The 20213-nt window shown below is 43.2% G+C and overlaps 1 protein-coding gene across 2 annotated transcripts; it reads right to left on the bottom strand.

Annotated features, from left to right (window-relative positions):
• Positions 1-410: 410 nt before the first annotated feature.
• LOC123996898 (protein-glutamine gamma-glutamyltransferase K-like) lies at positions 411-19509 on the bottom strand. Of its 2 annotated transcripts, none has more exons than XM_046300717.1 (14): positions 19245-19509; positions 16576-16865; positions 16276-16467; positions 6656-6907; positions 5605-5723; positions 5366-5473; positions 5033-5210; positions 4782-4920; positions 4456-4648; positions 4072-4225; positions 3656-3940; positions 3379-3539; positions 3088-3224; positions 411-2925 (listed from the first exon to the last, which is right to left on the bottom strand). In XM_046300717.1, the coding sequence occupies exons 2-14, from the start codon at positions 16862-16864 to the stop codon at positions 2781-2783; spliced, it is 2352 nt and encodes a 783-aa protein (XP_046156673.1). In that variant the 5' UTR covers position 16865; positions 19245-19509; the 3' UTR covers positions 411-2780. The 2 variants fall into 2 exon arrangements, with proteins under 2 accessions (XP_046156673.1, XP_046156674.1); XM_046300718.1 differs by having other exon boundaries at positions 16576-16814.
• Positions 19510-20213: the final 704 nt, after the last annotated feature.

Raw genomic sequence — 20213 nt, 5'->3', positions numbered from 1 at the left:
ACTGTGTTCTTGGAGACCTTCAATGCTGCAGAAATTGTTTGGTGTCCTTCCCAAGATCTGTGCCTCGACACAATCCTGTCTCGGAGTTCTACGGACAATTCCTTCAACCTCATGGCTTGGTTTTTGATCTGACATGCACTGTCAACTGTGGGACCTTATATTGACAGGTGTGTGCCCTTCCAAATCATCTCCAATCAATTGCATTTACCACAGGTGGACTCCTGTGTAGAAACATCTCAAGGATGATCAATGGAAACAGGATGTACCTGAGCTCAATTTCGTGTCTCATAGCAAAGGGTCTGAATACGTATGTAAAAAAAAAGCTGTTTCTGTTTTTTAATACATTTGCAAACATTTCTAAAAACCCGCTTTGTCATTATGGGGGTATTGTGTGTAGATTGAGGAGGAAATGTTTTTTTTCCCCCCTTTTTAGAATAATGCTGTAACGAAATGTGGAAAAAGTGAAGGGGTCTGAATACTTTTTGAATTCACTGTATGTGTATGCAGGGCCGGCTACAGGCATAAGTGACAATCAGGAACTCAGTCGGGGTCTCAACTTATAAGTGTAAGAATAGTAGAATACACCAGGTGCAATTTTGACATTTGGTTGTGCATCGTTCAGCAGTTTTTCTTGTTATGTCAGTCACTGACAGTCACTCAATTAGCCATGTCATCTTACAATTTTTTTTATTCGTAGTTAGTCTAGCCAGCTATCTAAACTTGTAGTAATCGAGGCCAAATATTCACTGGGCACGTGCCAAGGGCCCTGACCTCCAGGTGGCCCCCATTAATTTTGTTACTGACTCTCACTCCGATATCATATTAGCATGGCATAAGTCATGGTAAAATATGTGAAATTGCAGGAACTTAGCTTTAAAACAGATCGTTTTTTAAATATTTTTTTCTCTGCCCCATTGCAAAATTAGTAGAATTGCATGAAATATGTTACAAAATGTTCACACCACCCAATGGCAAATATGTAGAATTGCAGAAAACATGTATAAAAACTGCAACATTTTCTCTATGCCCCATAGCAAAATGTGTAGAAATTAACCGTCAAAAGGAGGGTCACTAATAATTTATGTTTTGCAGCAAGGTGGAGGGGAGAGGTTGCCCAACCAAATATTGTACTTGTGTAGACCTGTTTCTGTCACTATAACACTTTCTCTCTCTCGCACTGTGTGCCTAAGATAATTTCCCCCTCGGGGACAAAGTTCATCCTATCCTCTCGCTCGCTCTCTCACACATACAGAATAAGGGCAAAATATTGAAGTGAAATAATTTACTTACATGGTATAATACAGTATAAAAATGTAAATATCACATAAATACAATATCTTTTCTGTTTTCAAACAGTTAAAGCAGTTGCAGACTACTGTTTGTGATGTAGCTGCCATTACATCAGTTTGTGACACTTCAGGGTTGTTAATTTTGTTAAGTGCCAAAGCTGCCATTTAGAAAAGCTAGCTGATTTTACTACAAAACCTGGGCTGGAGCATCTTTAACTTGACTTCATAATACACTCATGTTCATCAATTTCACATAGAATTACTTTTAGACAGTACCACTGTCGTGCATAAATACAGGTGGATATACAGGTAACTGCCAAAATAAAGGAAACACCAACATAAAGTGTTTTAATAGGATGCCACCACAAGCTGTCAGAACAGCTTCAATGTGCGTTGGCATAGATTCTACAAGTGTCTGGTACTCTATCGGAGGGATGTGACACCAATCTTTAACAAGAAATTCCATAATTTGGTGTTTTGTTGATGGTGGTGGAGAACGCTCTCAGGCACTGCTCCAGAATCTCCCATAAGTGTTGGGTTGAAATCTGGTCACTGAGACGGTGATAACATATGGTTTACATCATTTTCATGCTCAACAAACCATTCAGTGCCCACTCGTGCCCTGTGGATGGGGGCATTGTCATCCTATGAGGGCATAACCATGGTAGCAAAATAATGGGCAAATTGGCCTGCCCAGAATTTTTATACATGACCCTAAGCATAACGGGATGTCAATTGCTTAGGAACCACACCTGTGTGGATTCACCTGCTTTCAATATACAATGTATTCCTCATTTACTCAAGTGTTTTCTTTATTTTGGCAGTTACCTGTATGTTTAAAAGAACTGATCTCTTAAAATCAACAATATTTTACGAGTTAATAACACCATAGCATTATTCAAATGTAGTGTGTAAGGTAACACATACCCCTTCTAATAAGTATTAGACAATAATATCTGAGAAAAAGCTGATTGTGTCATAGATATGCAATGCTCTGGCAACATAACAAACCACTGTACACAGTATTTGTGCTTTACTGTATAGCATACTAAACAAACATTATTGTTCCCATGTGTCATATACTGTAGCTTGTGCTCTGTTCAGTAGGTAAGATACATTTTGAAATGTCATGCAATTATACAAGTTGTAATACCAATCTTGTAAAGACTGCAAACATATGCTTAGGCACTTTCCAAGGCACATTATACAGGTCCAATCTGATATTGAGTGGAAGGGATGAAAAAACGTTACAATATAAGGGACAGGAATCCTCAAGTGGAAACTTATGATGATTGAAAAGGTTTGTCTTGCATGGTGTTTGGTTTTCCTGTGTCTCAAACTTAGACTGTACTTTAAAACATCATAATGAACTCAACAGCAACATCAGTGCTCTGGTATGGAAGAGGAGAGGGTGGTGACGTCTTCTGTCATCCACAGTGATTATGCCTCAATAGTAAAGCAGACCAAAAGGGGTCTATGGTGTCCAAAGGCTCATTTCTCCTTGACATCAATGTTGGCGACGCCATGAACTTGTGTGAGCTGCTTACAGTCCAGAGAAGCCACCAGTTTCCTGGATCCAGGCAGAGTAGGAACAAAGTGTTCCGTCAGAGTCACGGAGGAGTGACTGGCCACGTCACTGAGAGAGGAGATGAGAGAGACACTCAGACCTGTGCTTGTTCAGAACATAAAAGAACAGTGACAACATACGTCACACATTGTGCACCTTCAGAGTCATAAGGACTAAAGCCGTGCTTAGATGAAGCTGCAGATAATGAACAGAATTATAATTGTTTCTCACCCAACAGCGATCTGTCGAACACTCTGCAGGCCCAGCCCCTCCACATGGAACACCACTCCCTTCAGTGTGCGTGGCAAAGGGTTAGTGAAGAAAATCTCAGCCGCCATCTTTTTCCCCACCACAGCCTCCCCTACCGGCTAGGAGGGAAAAGTATAGGAAACTGTTACCACTACAGAACATCTCTGAATCATATTATCAGTAGACAATATCAGACACAGAGAAAGACAGATCATATACAGAAAGAAAAATGCTGTAGATAGGATTAATTCAGTCTGTGTAGTTTTGTCTCACCTTAATGATGAGGTCAGGGGTGCGGAGGCGGAAGCTGAACTGAGTGGCAAGGACCTGCTGTGTCTCAGTGACCCGGACTGAGAGGGTCAGCATCAGAGCAGCCTGGTCCACTAGCTGGTCCTGATAGTGCTGGTACTCAAGGATCCACTCCAGGGTCTTCACTGTTAGGAGAGGGGGACAGGACAGGACTAGGGATCAGAAACACCTGGGCATGCAATACATAACACTGTCTGACTGAACGTCACTGATGTGTAATAAAATATATTCATTGGCTCACCTTCATTGGCTAGCAGCTCCACATGCATTTCGTCCTTCTTGACGGTGGCCTTGAGCACGCCAGTGTAGTACATGACTGCCACCTGGCTGTGGAGGTTGATAGTGCGTGGTAGAGAACTAGCATTTCGCATGACAATGTTCAGTTCTGCATCTCCCCCCATGCGTGGCCCCTCCCCATCCATGGTCACCTCTATTGATATATCCTCAGCGATTGGAGAGGAGTAGGTATCTGGTTTGGAACCATAGCGACTGGCAGTCTCCACAGCAATGCGTTCCTCTTCTGTGCCTGATAGAATGACAATAAAGTGGGAATTAATGCATTTTACCTTCTGGGTGCTTGCCTTGTTCAGGAGTCTGCTTGTATATGTGTGTAATAAAACAATGCATGTCAGTGTTTGCACAGCTATGTGAAGCTACCTTCTGGGTGCTTGTAAAGGTGTGTGATATCGTTGCGTTCATCTGAGCCCACAGCCTTGGTGCTGATACAGTGGCCCACTGCATTCTTCTCACTGTGGATCTGGGTGAAGGTGCCATCCAGGTTCCTCTGCCAGTATATCTTATCACTGTTCACCTACAGGACAGGTACAGCAGGAAGAGAAAGGTAGAGATAGTCGAGATGGAGGACAGCTGAGACTGACAGGGGCATGTGAGGTCACCACTGTGCATCTGAGATAGACAGAAGATTATTTGTGAAACGTACCTTTTAGCATGGAAAGCTGAGGTCAAGCAGAGAGAGGTGTGATAATTACATCTCAGGAAAGACAAAGGAAGAAAGAGGAAGACACACTAGACTAGACTGACCTCGGCAAAGATGAAGGGTGAGTCATGTTTGAGGAACACTTGTCCGTTGCGGATGGCGGTGATGGAGGCAGGGCCGCAGCGGAAGGTGCCCTGGCTGGTCTCCTGGGGGGTGGAGTCTACCGCCTGCCAGCCACCATGACCTGGTGGCAAGTCTGGACGAGCCATCCAACAGTCGTTCCACACGTGGAAGTTCCTAAAGACAGAAATGATGGAGGGATGGGTTATAATTTAGATGGAATCTAGTAAATCCATATTGTAAGAGTGGTGTGACTAAGATGATACACTGAATGAGATATTGTGTCAGAGTGTGACTGTATTCTACTAACCAGATGGAGTCAGTGTTGAGGTGATCTATAGACTCCAAATTCTCATTGAAGTACACGTCTGTTGTCAGGGAGACATCTGTGTCATGGGCAGAGTTGAAGTTGGACACACTACGGGAGGGAATGCCCAAACACCTCAATACTGAAAGAGATAGGATGGTGAGAGGATAGGGGTCAATGCATATTAACCTAGCACCCTCTCATAAAAGTAATTTGATTTGATCATGTACAAACACACACATACAGTAACTAACCTGTGGTAGTGACCCCAGAGAAGACCCAACACTGGCCATATCTGACTGGTATGCCTCCGTCCTTCTGGTACTTCTTCAGGATGTCCACACTGCCACTCCAGGCTGTAGGGGAAGTCCCTCCCACATACTTCCCTGACCAATTACCCTCCACGACCCCACAATCATCTGGGGAGTTGATCTGGGATGAAGGAGATTACAGGTTCACATTGGATTCAGTTTAGAGTTGGAATAAGGAGGTGCCAGTTTGGTTGGACATTGATTGGACTTAGAAGTGATGTTAGAGGTAATAGTGTGAGGTTTTTAAGACACCTTGTGTTTGCGAGGCGAACTCACCATGGCTGAAATGACTCGGACTACATTGACAGGGTCTCCCCAGCCTGAGGGGGGGGTTACACTCTTCTCCAAAACATACAGACAGGCATCCAGGATCCCCTCATCAAACTGAGAAATAGAGAGGTAGAGATGGAAGGAGAGAGAGAAGCATTGACAATGATAGAAATAAGTTAGTTGGGTCTGACTTACTCAGGCCACATTTTCCCATCACCTGACTGACAATCTTTATGTTCCTTCACCTGTCCATAGTTCCATGTTCTTGCACCAATCTGGTTCTCTGTGCCATAGTAAAGCCTGCCGACGTCATTCAGGACATACTCATTCTTCTCATCCTCATCGTCCATGTACACCGTGTCATCTGATGAAGAGAGAGAGCGGTCAGATTCAGTTATTCAAAAATAAAACAATTCCATCATGTCATGTCATCTGCGGTTAAGGGAATTTTTATCAATGATGACTAATTATGTATACATTTCAATCAGGATGTACTAATCCGAATACTATTATGTTACTGTATATGTACTAATCAGAATACTATTATGTTACTGTATATGTACTAATCAGAATACTATTATGTTACTGTATATGTATGAATTTTCTTTCTTAATCTTAGTACTGAATATAATGTGTGTGAATGAATCAAGGATTAGAACAATGACGGTCTGTTCCTTGGTAGGAATGAATGAACTAAATCTTCAGACCGGCTAGAATGCTTATCTACACCGGAAAACCTTGGCTCAGCCGTAAATTATATTAAATTGGTAGGGAGACGGATGTGGGAAGGCTTGAGATACAGCGTTTGTACTGGAACGGAGATGGCACTGGTTGGTGCTGAAACTAATGACGTCATTTTCAGTTTATAACCTGTGGTAAACTGTATCGTATTCAGTACTCTCGTGAATAAACTCTGCTGTTTGACTTTAAGACTGGGCTCTGTCCATTATTATAGAATAAGGGACTTACAAATCCTTATGAATTGACAGAGTGTTTAATTTTAATTGGGTATTAAAACATAGAGCAATTTAATTCCTTTAACATCAGTCTGAAATAAGGGTGGAGTGGACTATGGAGAGTCTCTGACTTTACAGAAGGGTGTAAGACTAGATCTTCTGAATGACAAATATTTCCTTTATTACACAAATATATGGCTTACCTGACCGGTTAGATTATGTTTCATTATACCACCCAGAGATCTATTATGTTGGGTGTGAGTATTATTTTTAAGAGTCAGTGGGCTGAGAACAGGGATAAGCTCTTTTTGTATTAACTAATTTAATCTCTCTCTCTCACCTTCACACCAAGGGTTAAACAGCATGCGGATGTCATTCCCTGGGTCATGTGTAGATGTGGCCTTGCCCTTCGGGCTATGTGTTGCCACAGTGAGCTGGTATCGGCCAATCATGGCAGTGGGCTGGGAGTTAACAGACAGCTTGATCCTGTTGCCGTCCTGTTTCACGATCTTGGCCTCCCAACGGTCATCCTCCAGCTCCTCAACCAATGGGATGATGACATGGGTGCCCTTTGCCACTGTAGGCAGGGATCCTGTCCCATAAACACACAGACATATTACTCAGTGGGATAAGAACAAAATGTGGTGTAATTCTGTGGTGCAATATCTCTTACTCCTATTTTAACTGAATTGATCACTTTTTGCAAAAAATGACATGAAGTTGCTGTCATTTGTTGCTATCATGAAAAAAATGTTGGCAAAGCTGCCAAAAACAAGAGCTGCATATCATAATAAAACTTTTCACAGACACACGTTAGCTCATTTCCTGTACTTAGTTATAAACCCCATCAATGTATTCCCTCCCAAAGGAGTTCTACAGTGCCTTGCAAAAGTATTCATCCCCCTTGGCGTTTTTCCTATTTTGTTGCATTACGACCTGTAATTTAAATGGATTTTTATTTCGATTTCATATAATGGACAATACACAAAATAGTCAAAATTGGTGAAGTGAAATAAAAAAAATAAAAACACGTTAAAAAATATATATATATTGAAAAGTGGTGCGCACATATGTATTCACCCCCATTGCTATGAAGCCCCTAATTAAGATCTGGTGCAACCAATTACCTTCATAAGTGACATAATTAGTTAATTAATAAAGTCCACCTGTGTGCAATCTAAGTGTCACATGATCTGTCACATGATGTCAGTATATATACACACCTGTTCTGAAAGGCCCTAGAGTGTGCAACACCACTAAGTGGCACCATGAAGAGCAAGGATCTCTCCAAACAGGCCAGGGAAGTTTTAGAGAAGTACAGATCAGGGTTGGGTTATAAAAAAATATCAGAAACTTTGAACATCCCTCAGAGCACCATTAAATACATTATTAAAAAATGGAAAGAATATGCCACCACAACAAACCTGCCAAGAGAGGGCCGCCCACCAAAACTCACAGAACAGGCAAGGAGGGCATTAATCAGAGAGGCAACAAAGAGACCAAAGATAACCCTGAAGGAGCTGCAAAGCTCCACAGCAGAGATTGGAGTATCTCTCCATAGGACTACTTTAAGCCGTACACTCCTCCAGAAGAAAAGCCATTGCTTAAAGAAAAAAATAAGAAAACACGTTTGGTGTTCGCCAAAAGGCATGTGGGAGACTCCCCAAACATATGGAACAAGGTACTCTGGTCAGATGAGACTAAAATGTATATTTTTGGCCATAAAAAAAACCCACTATGTCTGGTGCAAATCCAACACCTCACATCACCCCGAGAACACCCTCCCCACAGTGAAGCATGGTGGTGGCAGCATCAATGCTGTGGGGATGTTTCTCATTGGCAGGGACTGGGAAACTGGTCAGAATTGAAGGAATGGTGGATGGTGCTAAATACAGGCAAATTCTTGAGGGAAACTTGTTTCAGTCTTCTAGAGATTCGAGACTGGCACGGAGGTCCACCTTCCGGCAGGACAATGACCCTAAGCATACTGCTAAAGCAACACTCAAGTGGTTTAAGGGGAAACATTTACATGTATTGGAATGGCCTAGTCAAAACCCAGACATCAATCCAATTGGAAATCTGTGGTATGACATAAACATTGCTGTACACCAGTGGAACCCATCCAACTTGAAGGGAAAATGAATGGGAAAAACTTCCAGTGACTAGATGTGCCAAGGTTATATAGACATACCAAAAAGACTTGCAGCTGTAATTGCTGCAAAAGGTGGCTCAACAAAGTATTGCCCTTGGGGGGTGAATAGTTATGCATGCTCAAGTTATCTCTTGTTTGTTTCACAATAAAACATATTTTGCATCTTCAAAGTGATAGGCATGTTGTGTAAATAAAATTATACGAACCCCCCAAAAATCCATGTTAATTCCAGGTTGTAAGGCAACAACCCTTCCCACAACTACTTTCTGGGAATGGTAAAGGACAGTTGCTTGGCTTTGGAACATTCTCAGCACAGTTAAGGAACTTCACAAAAAAAACGGAATATTCATGGTGTTTTATTACTTTAACAGAATGTTTTCTAAAAGTTCAAACATGGCTACATTTAAACAGTTCTCTGAAATCAAATAAATCAGAGAATGTTAAGAAACAATGTTCTTCTGTGGGCATTTCAGTACTTCAGCATAACATTTCCTACAGGTTTCCTCATTGTTCTATTAATAGTCATGCTTTGAAATTTTTCAAAGAACATAAAGAAACAACGTTCTTCTGTAGGAATTTCAGTACTTCATCATGTTTCCTACAGGTTTCCTCATGGTTCTATTTAAAGCCATGTTCTCAAATTGTTCCAAGAACGTTAAGAAAACTGTCCATAAAACCACAAGAAAACTTCTGTTATTTTAAAACAAACATTCTGTTCTCAGCATCATCAAAACTCTCTCTATCCTCTATCGTGTTAAATGTGTTCAGGTGTGTTGGCCACACCCACTAATTGGCCACACCTGATCTTAATGAGTGCATGTTTTCTTGAAATGGGGTCCCCCCACCTGGATGTCTAGGTCCTAATTGAAAGGAAAACCCCAAAACCAGCAGACACTAGGCCAGCGTTTCCTAAACTCGGTCCTGAGGATCCCAAAGGGTGCACGTTTTGGTTTTGGCCCTAGCATTACACAGCTGATAAAAAATAATCAAATCTTGATGACTAGTTGATTATTTGAATCAGCTGTGTAGTGCTAGGGCCAAAACCAAAACGTGCACCCTTTGGGATCCTCAGGACCGAGTTTAGGAAACCCTGCACTAGGCACTCCACGGAATGATTTAGACACCCCAGGAGTAGACTGAAACGAACAGCTTTGTACAGTTTCATTTGGAAAGTATTCAGACCCCTTCCTTTTCCCACAATTTTTGTTATGTTACAGCCTTGTAATAAAATTGATTACGTCGTTTTTTAGCCTCATCAATCTACACACAATACCCCATAATGACAAAGCGAAAATTGTTTTTTAGAAATGTTGGCAAATTTCTGAAAAAAAAAAAAATAATAATAAGTATTCAGACCCTTTGCTATGAGACTCGAAATTGAGCTCAGGTTCTTCCTGTTTCCATTGATCGACCTTGAGATGTTTCTACAACTTGATTGGACTCCACCTGTGGTATATTCAATTGATTGGACATGATTTGGAAAGGCACACACCTGTTTATATAAGGTCCCACAGTTGGCAGTACATGTCAGAGCAAAAACCAAGCCAAGAACCCAATGGTCACTCTGACAGAGCCCGAGAGTTTCTCTGTGGAGATGGGAGAACCTTCCCAGCTTTGACTTGAACCCGATTGAACTTCTCTGGAGAGACCTGAAAATAGCTGTACAGTGACACTTCCCATCCAACCTGACAGCTTGAGAGGATATGCAGAGAAGACTCCCCAAATATAGGTGTGCCAAGCTGGTAGTGTCATTCCCAAGAAGACTCGAGGCTGTAATCGCTGCCAAAGGTGCTTCAACAAAGTACTGAGTAAAGCGTCTGAATACTTATTTAAATGTAATATTTCAGTCTAAAAAACATTTTTTTCATTATGGGGTATTTCTATTTGTTACAGATCACCATTAGGCAGCAGCTACTCTTCATGGGGTGCGGCAAAACTAAGGCAGTTATACATTAACAATAGATTTCACAACATATTAAGTGTGTGCCCTCAGGCCCCTACTCTACTACCACATATCTACAACACAAAATCCATGTGTACGTGTGTGTATTGTACATATGTTTGTATGCATGTGTCTGTGCCTTCACAGTCCCCGCTGTTCCGTAAAGGTATATTTTTACATCAAATTTTTACTGCTTGCATGGTTTACTTGATGTGGAATAGAGTTCATGTAGTCATGGCTCTATGTAGTACTGTGCACCTCCCATAGTCTGTTCTGGACTTGGGGACTGTGAAGAGACCTCTGGTGGCATGTCTCGCGGGTATATATGGGTGTCCAAAATGTGTGCCAGTTGTTCAAACAGACAGCTCTGTGCATTCAACACCTCTCACAAATACAAGTAGTAAATTAAGTCAATCTCTCCTCAATTTTGAGCCAGGAGAGATTGACATGCGTATTATTATTGTAAGCTCTCTGTGTAAATCCAAGAGCCAGCCGTGCTCCCCTGTTCTGAGCCAATTGCTATTTTCCTAAGTCGCTCTTTGTGGCACCTGACCACAGGACTGAACAGTAGACCAGGTACGACAAAACTATGGCCTGTAGGACCTGCCTTGTTGATAGTGCTGTGCTTTATTATGGACAGACTTCTCCCCATCCTAGCTACTGTTGTATCAATATGTTTTGACCATGACAGTTTGCGATCCAGGGTTACTCCAAGCAGTTTAGTCACATCAACTTGCTCAATTTCCACATTATTCATTACAAAATGTAGTTGAGATTTAGGGTTTAGTGAATGATTTGTCCCAAATACAATGCTTTGTTTTTTATTATATTTAGGACTAACTTATTTCTTGCCATGCATTCTGAAATTAACTGCAGCTCTTTGTTAAGTGTTGCAGTCATTTCAGTCGCTGTGGTAGCTGACGTGTATAGTGTTGAGTCATGCGCATACATAGACACACTGGCTTTACTCAAAGCCAGTAGCATGTCGTTAGTAAAGATAGAAAAAAGTAAGGGATCTAGACAGCTGCCCTGGAAATATCTGATTCTACCTGGATTTTGTTGAAAAGGCTTCCGAACACCCTCTTGTGGTGTGTTAGGCAGGTAAATCTTTATCCACAATATAGCAGGGGGTGTAAAGCCATAACACATACATTTTTCCAGCAAAAGACTATGAACAATAATGTCAAAATAATAATAATAACAATAACAAAACAGCGCCCACAATCTTTTTTTCGTACATTTCTCTCAGTCAATCAACAGTAATTTGTGTAAGTGCTGTGCTTGTTCAATGTCCTTCCCTATAAGCATGCTGAAAGTCTATTGTCCATTTTTTGTACTGTAAAATAGCATTGTATCTGGTAAAAAATTTTTTTCCAAAAGTTTACTAAAAGGTTGGTAACAAGCTGATTGGTCGACTATTTGAGCCAGTAAAGGGGGCTTTACTATTCTTAAGTAAGGGATTAACTTTCGCTTCCCCCCAGGCCTGAGTGTACACACTTTCTAGTGGGCTTAAATTGAAGATATGGCAACTAGGAGTGGTAATATCGTTCGCTATTATCCTCAGTAATTTTCCATCCAAGTTGACAGACCTCGGTGGCTTGTCATTGTTAATAGACAACAATACTTTTCACCTCTTCCACAAAATTACAATGCTTGTCTTTCATCATTTGATCAGTTATACTTGCTGTCACGCCTGCTCCCGCTCTTCCCCCCGGCGCTCTAGGGCGCCAGGCTGCCCTGCACTACACACTCCTGCCACCATCATTTACGCACACCTGCCTTCCCTGGTCACGCGCATCAGCGATATTGGACTCACCTGGACTCACTCAATCACCTGTTTTATTAACTCCCCTATATTTGTCAGTTCCCCAGCTCTGTTCCCGCTGCTGCATTGATTGTGATATGTCTGTGCTACCCGTGTGCTGACGCTGTTCCTGTCTCGTTCCCTATTAAATGTTTGACTCCCCGTATCTGATTCGCCTCTCCAGTGTCATCCTTGTGACAGAATGCAGCATCCAACACACAAAGCATCGGGGAGTACTGGTGTTCCGGTTGGTGATGATGTCGGTCCTGGGTCGCTGCCGATGGAACCAGGGGTGCTTAGCCAGCTCGTCGGGCTTCCACGCCCTAGCCTGCTCAAGAGGTTTCCTTGCCCAGGTTGGCTCGGAAGGCGCCCATCCCCAGTTGGGCCTCAGCCGGATCGTCAGGTCTTGTTCGCCTAGCCGGCCTAGGAGTTTTTTGGGTTTTGTTGTTGACGGGGTGGATTCCGCCGCCGATGGAACCGGGGGTGCCTAAGCCAGCTCGTCGGGCTTCCACGCCCTGGCTGGCTTGGCAGGTTTCCGTCCCAAGTCATGCCCCACCAGATCATCGGGCTCCCTCACCGCAGCGGAATCGATAGGATCGACAGGCCGTTGTTTCCCAGCGATCCGTCCAGGAACAAAAGCTTCATCCCTGTGCCTTCATGTCTCAACTCTTCGGAGAGGAATTATGACGTTGGGAATCGGGAACTTCTAGCAGTTAAGATGGCTCTGGAGGGGTGGAGACACTGGCTGAAAGGGGTCGGAACATCCATTTCCGGTATGGACAGATCATAAGAATTTAGAATACCTCCGCACTGCCAAGCGCCTCAACCCAAGGCAAGCTCGTTGGGCTCTGTTATTTACCAGGTTCAATTTCACCATCTTCTACCGCTCAGGGTCAAAAAACGTGAAGCCGGATGCTCTAACCTGTCTGTATGGTTCCACTGCCATTCCCTCTGAATCTGAGACCATTCCACCTGCCTCTTGTTTGGCAGCTTCTGTTTGGGGAAATGAGACTAGGTCCGCAAGGCAGGCCCTGGGGGGGGCTTACTTGTCATCCTGGCACTCGTCGAACTTCATCAATGCGTCTGGTGGCCCATCATGGTTCCTTATGTCTCGACCTTCGTCACCGCATGCATGATATATGTGCAAAGCAAGACTCTGTGGCAAGCTCCGTCTGGCCTCCTACAGCCACTCCCTGTCCCTCATCGCCCCTGGTTCCATATTTCCCTGGATTTTGTCACTGGGCTTCCTCCGTCAGATGGGAACACCACCATCCTCACGGTGGTTGACAGATTCTCCAAGACCGACCATTTCATCCTTCTTCCCTAAGTTACCTTCAGCCAAGAAGACGGCCCAGCTTATGGTGCAGCACATCTTCCGAATCCATGGACTCCTGGTTGACATTGTCTCGGACCGTGGTCCTCAGGTCTCGTCCCAAATCTGGAAAGGCGTTCTGCACTCTTATCGGGTCGTGAGCCAGCCTGTCATCTGGGTTTCATCCCCAATCTAACGGCCAGTCGAAGCAAGCCAATCAAGATATTGAGACGGCACTCTGGTGTCTTGTTGCCAGTAATCGCATCACCTGGAGTCAGTAACTGATCCTGGTGGAATATGCCAGGAACACTCTCCCCTGCTTGGCTACTGGACTCTCCCCCTTCGAATGCTCCATGGGGGTATCAGCCCAGAGCAAGAAGTTGATGTGAACATACCTTCAGTCCAGATGTTCGTCCGCCGCTGTCGGCTTACCTGGAAAAGAGCTCGGCGGGTCTTCTCAAGACCACCTCCAGGTATCGTTGACAAACGGACCGCCACCGGACTCTGGCTGCTCGCTATCGGGTTGGCCAGAGGGTATGGTTGTCCACTCGGGACCGACCCCTCCGGGTAGATTCACGAAAAACTAACCCGCCCGTTTCATTGGTCCTTTCCCCATTTTTAGAGTCATTAGTCCCACTGCTGTTGCCCCGTACCCTCTGTGATCACCCTACTTTTCATGTGTCCAGGATTAAGCCCGTGTCTCTGTCCTCTGTCTTCTGTTCTAGGCCCATCCCACCCCCAGTGTCATTGATGGCTGGCCAGCGAATACAGTGAGACGCCTCCTGAGGGTTCGACCAAGGGGCATATGGACCTGGCCCTCATTGACGATTTTCACCGCCAACACCTCGGTCAGCCAGGTATGCGCCCAGGTAGGACACCAGGTGGCGTACCTAGAGGGGGGGGTGGTACTGTCACGCCCTGATCTGTTTCATCTGACCTTGTGATTGTCTCCACCCCCTCCAGGTATTGCTTATTTTCCCCAGTGTATTTATCCCTGTGTTTCCTGTCTCTCTGTGTGTCACGACTTCTACCGAAGTCGTTGCCTCTCCTTGTTCGGGCGGTGCTTGGCGGTTGACGTCACCGGTCTTCTAGCCATCATTGATCCATTTTTCATTTTCCATTGGTTTTGTCTTGTCTTCCTACACACCTGGTTTCAATCCCATGCATTACCTGTTGTGTATTTAACCCTCTGTTTCCCCTCATGTCTTTGTCAGAGATTGTTTTATGTCAGTGTTGTTTATGTTTGTATAGGTGTGCGACGTGTCCTTGTACCCATGTTAATTATGTATGTACATTTAGTGTTTGGAGCATGTTTAGTGGACATATATTAAAAAGACTCCATTACACTCGTTGTACTCTCCTGCGCCTGACTTCCCAGCCACCTATACACACGACTCTGACACTGTGACACCTTGTCTTGTCTGTTCAAGTCAACCAGCGTGTTTTTCTCGTGCTCCTGCTTTTTCTATTTTCTTTTGCCAGTCCTCCCGGTATTGACCCTTGCCTGTTTCTGGACTCTGTACCTGCCTGCCTGCCCTGACCTCGAGCCTGCCTGCCACACTGTACCTCCTGGAATCTGAACTGGTTTTGACCTTTTGCCTGTCCACGACCATTCTCTTGCCTACCCTTTTGGAATATAATACATATCAAAGAACATCTGCCTCCCGTGTCTGGTTCTGGCCTTATGCCCTTATAGAAAACGTTCAAGGAACCAGAGTAAAACCTCCCTGCAACCTATTAAAATAAACATTCCCAGGACAGGCAAGACTTTCACTTTTGTTCTCAGAACGTTTAAAAAACATGCAGTTTTACCAGTCAGGAAACGTATGGCTTTGTTCCCACAACCAATGTGAAACCAAAAACATTCTGTACGTTCCCAAAACTTCCAAGGAACCAAATGTGCTGTCCTGCCACAATAGGGTGTGCTTGAAAAAACAAGTAGCGAAACTATATCTTCCTCCACACACACACACACACACACACACACACACACACACACACACACACACACACACACACACACACACACACACACACACACACACACACACACACACACACACACACACACACACACACACACACACACACACACACACACACACACACACACACACACACACACACACACACACACACACACCTACAGTATACTCATTCTAAAGCTCCATACAGTATCTGTCCTGCATGTTGCTGTTCTATAAATACCAGCATGGCGTAGATGGTGATTTGCTGCCTGTCTATTAATACACTGGCTACCACCCAGCAAGCTTAAGATCTCCTCATACAGTATGGTACACACTCATTCTCTAAGATAAAGTTTACAATCAAGAAGCTGAAAGGGCATTGTGAATTGAGTTGGTGAGCTGGTTGGTGGTTATTAAAGCTGTTTATGGTAGGCGATAGTCCTCAGTGGAAAGAGGAGATTTGTGCAGGACTGTGAGATATTCTCCTCTAAAACACTGGAGACTTGCCACCAACCACATGGATGAATCAGTTACCATGGCGATAACCACCAAAACATAGTGGAGGCACAGGGCTTCAGAGACACAAGCACACACAAAGAAGCACACACGCTCATACCCGTAAACACACAACCACTTAAAGTTATTCTCAGAGTTCGCATGATTGATTATAAAGGGCTTGCTGTTATCATGTGCACTTATTAGCCCTAGGGATTCCCAGAAGGGGGACGACGAGGCCATTGAGTCATAGTAGCCTATCATGATTCTGCAGAATGTCTCGCTGACCTGTCTTAAGCTCCAGGTGGAGTCTGTCTGTGTTGGGGTAGTAAGGTCGTGAGAGGTCAAGCCACATCATGAAGGTATTCCCCCTGCGGATGATGAGGTCATCACCATAGTAACGGTCTGTGTGATGCTCCAGGCGGTTCAGACCCATCTTGGTTTTCATCAGGTCTATGGACCGCACTGTCAACAACAGCTCTGAGACAGGGATATAATGAAAGAAGGCCATTTTAATGTCAACCATTTTGTCACAAATGCCACAACGTCTAGCATAGTAATAATAATAGTTTTAAAAGAGTAAATTACCTTCGAGCTCACTTCCACCAGTGACTGGCTTGTCGCCATTCATCCCTGCATTGTTGTCGACATCCGGGATCCCAGTCACGACCATATCTGTGATGTCATCATCATCGCTCAGTCTTTGACAGCAGCAAGGACAGATCTTACGCAACCATTGTCGACACGCCCCCTCCTCTGTGTTCTCCTCCTCTGGTTCCTCCTTCTCTGGCTCATCCTGCCCCCATCCCAATGTGACTGATGGGAACCTACCCACATTAGACAGAGAGTGTCTGACTGACAGCATTTCCACAGGCATCCTGAGAATTTTAAAAAACAGAGGAGCATGTATTGTTGTCATTTTGCTTGTGCTTAGTATTCTATCATCAATCCAGATCCATCCGATAACTTTTGAACAGATGTCGTTATAATTGGTCAATTTGCATCACAAATCAAATGTTGTGCTCTCATGAGTGCATGAAAACTAACTAGCATCTCCTTATCATGTGTGTATGTTGTTTTCCTGTCCCATTGCTCCTTCATCTAACTCTTTCATTCTTATCCAACTTTGTCATAATCCTCTTTGTAGAGGCCTATCCAGTCACTTCTTTAGTCCCTCTGAAAGTCTTTCCCACACTCCGTCTGCATTCTTGCCTCTCACTAACTGTTGCTACATAGTGACAGATCACAGTCTCAACGGGGTAACACTGGAAGAGGGCCGGCTCATTCCTTACCTACGTGCCAATGAGGACAATCAAAGAAAGGAGTGGAGAAATGGAAGATAAATTATAGGCAGAGAAAGAAAGGAATGCTTCTTCTTCATTACTAATGCACTTAACACCTCTGCCCTCAGACTGAGAAACAACTGGGAAAGGGAGAGTGATAAAACATTACACTGATTTTGAATTCGTAATAGAAATTGAGCAACTGCTGAGATGGAAAAGTGGGATATAGGAAATCTAACTAAAAATGGAAATACCTAACTACTGCAACAATAACTTGAATCCTGACACTAGCGGTATGCACATGGATATGCACACATACTGTACATTCAAACACATAATATGTACACACACACACAAACCATTAAAGACATACGGACACATGTTCATACATATACACAATGATAGGGTAAGAAGTACACCACCTGCCCCAGTGCCAAAAAATATGAATGGGTTGAGGGCAGGATTGTACGGAATGGGAATGTGTTCCATTTGAGAATGGGTGAATGTCCAGCTTGCTGGGTGGCATTTAGCCATGTCCAGTAGACCTGCTCTGTATTGTATATAGCTTGTAAGTACAATATTATTACATACAGTGGACAGACGGAAAATGTACAACGAATGAATTGCCGCTAAGTGTGGAGGAGTGTACCCCAGAGCTTGAGTCACTGCAGCTAAATATTTTTTATGACATTTTGTGAAACAAGGGAGGGCCAGAAACCACACCCCAATGAAATTGAGGAATCATTTTCACTTATCCAGAGCTGAAAGAATATGCTCACCATCTAATCTGCCAGGAGTGAATGTTTTGCCTGTGGCTGTGAGCATGTTTCAGATGTCTGTTGGTTAGGCATGGCTAGACTTTGACTGATACAAAGAAAGGAGTAGACCGTTGAAGCATGAACTCTCACCTGGTAGACTTGATTACATACAGTACTGTAGAGCAATCACTGTTGATAGGGTTTGCCCTCAGGCTTGGATACAGCTACAGTAGGTGGTAGATGTGCAGTAGTGTATAGTGTAGTAGATGTATGTATTTATATGGTAGATGTATGTATTTATATGATGAGGGTGGGACTGAAGAGAGAGGTTGAGACAGTCATACTGTAAGTCAAGTATTGTAGGCTGGTGAGGTATGCATGTGAGTGAACTCTTGCCTACAAGTGCTATATATACTGTATATATACATATATTTTTATATTCCAGACTTTGCTATTGCTTGTTCTGAACTTTCTTAATTGCTTTATTTTTGGGATTTGTGTGTATTGTTTTGTATTGTTAGGTATTACTGCACTGTTGGAGCTAGAAACATAAGCATTTCGCTGCACGACCAATAACATTTTATTTTTGAATGATTTGTTTCTTTGTTATTACCTTTCTGACATAATACTGCAGAAAACAAGCAATTAAAAATAGCAATTAAATAAGGCAGGTCACAAAATAACAGACCAATTCACTATAATGACACACAGTAAGCACTATATCATACAATAAGCACAGACAATAATCTAGCTAATTACCACACTGTGTCATACTGTTTTTTTTTGTCCTTTTCCTTAGTCACCCTTTCTGTTCTGTGAAAATCTGTTTTTCTATTCTTTAAATTACAATGTTCTTCAATGTGGACAAATACATTTGTTATAACATTGGGAATCTATCTGACACTGAACAACTTTTATAGACTGCCGATAAAGCCACTAATTGATTGGCCAAACAAATTAGTTCAAGGTGCATGTTACTTTGCCAGAAGCCAATCACAGGTGAACCCCGACCAAAGACATAGTTTCATCTCCCATCCTTTTCCTCAAAATGGATGAGATGATCTGTGACTCACGGTGTGAACAGAGACATAGTGAATTGTATTTCACAATGTGTCAAACGCCACTAAGTTTAAAAACAGCAGGCTATCTGGATGAGAATTAATTGAATTCATGAATCATGATTTTAACTGTCAGACATTTACAGATATTCACTTACTTTGTAATCTATGTGTTGACTTCTCCGATGGGTTAGTGTTTGTTGAATCCCCACTGGCAGCCGCTGACTAAACAGTCCTGTGCGCAGGTCAAAATAATATTGCCGTGGTATGCTGTGCGTGTCCTCTCTTCTTCACAGATTGTGCAGTCTTCACACTGTGTTGAACTACTTAGTATCCTCTTTGAGAGAACTTTTAAGCTCAAGATTATGAGATAGACAGTAGAAAAACATTCCTTGCCTCCTCATTCTCCTCCCCTAGTCCATTGATACAGTATGAAGTCAGTCAGTCTGGGCACTTTCCACAAATTGGCCCATCCCATTTCCCATAATAGAATCAGTGCAGTGGCATGTGTCCCGCTTAGTTGCTTACTGTAGCATTGTGTGTGCACATGTCAAACTATCTATTCAATGTCAAAATCTAAACCACGAATAGCCTAACTTGTGTGGAACCTTCAAACTAAACTCTCAGCCCACCGAGGACTTTCCCTTTTAACTTTCCAAAAGTAATAGACAATCTGATACTTTAAGCAAGCCTGACACCGAAGTGAATGGCTACACACATTTCAACACAGAAGAAAACAGTGAACACTCCAGACAACCAGATGACAATGATAAAAAGAGGATAAAGGGAGGAAAAGGCATCTTACACACACAGGGGATATGTCATGAGACTGTTCACATGAATGCAGTCATTTAATCAGGCAGGCTTCTATGCAACATGTCTCTCTACCACTGTGCTGTCTGAACACCAGTCAAGACAAATGGTTCCAAATTTGACACCCCCCAAACACATCTCAGATGTTCACTTGTGATGTCACGCTCGCATCCATGTGAGCCCCTCAGAGTTGAATTTTCCATAAATCTTGTGACCCCAAGTTTAAAGTTGCCTCTGATTAAGTTCAAACAAACCCATCCAAACACAGGTGAGTGCTACACTTCAAACACTGAGCAGTCATTTTCGGACATGAT

This window comes from Oncorhynchus gorbuscha, linkage group LG15 (assembly GCF_021184085.1).
Source record: "Oncorhynchus gorbuscha isolate QuinsamMale2020 ecotype Even-year linkage group LG15, OgorEven_v1.0, whole genome shotgun sequence".
Taxonomy (NCBI): Eukaryota; Metazoa; Chordata; class Actinopteri; order Salmoniformes; family Salmonidae; genus Oncorhynchus; species Oncorhynchus gorbuscha.
The sequence above is the reverse complement of the archived record's forward strand: the minus strand, read 5'-3'. Positions and strand labels throughout refer to the sequence as shown.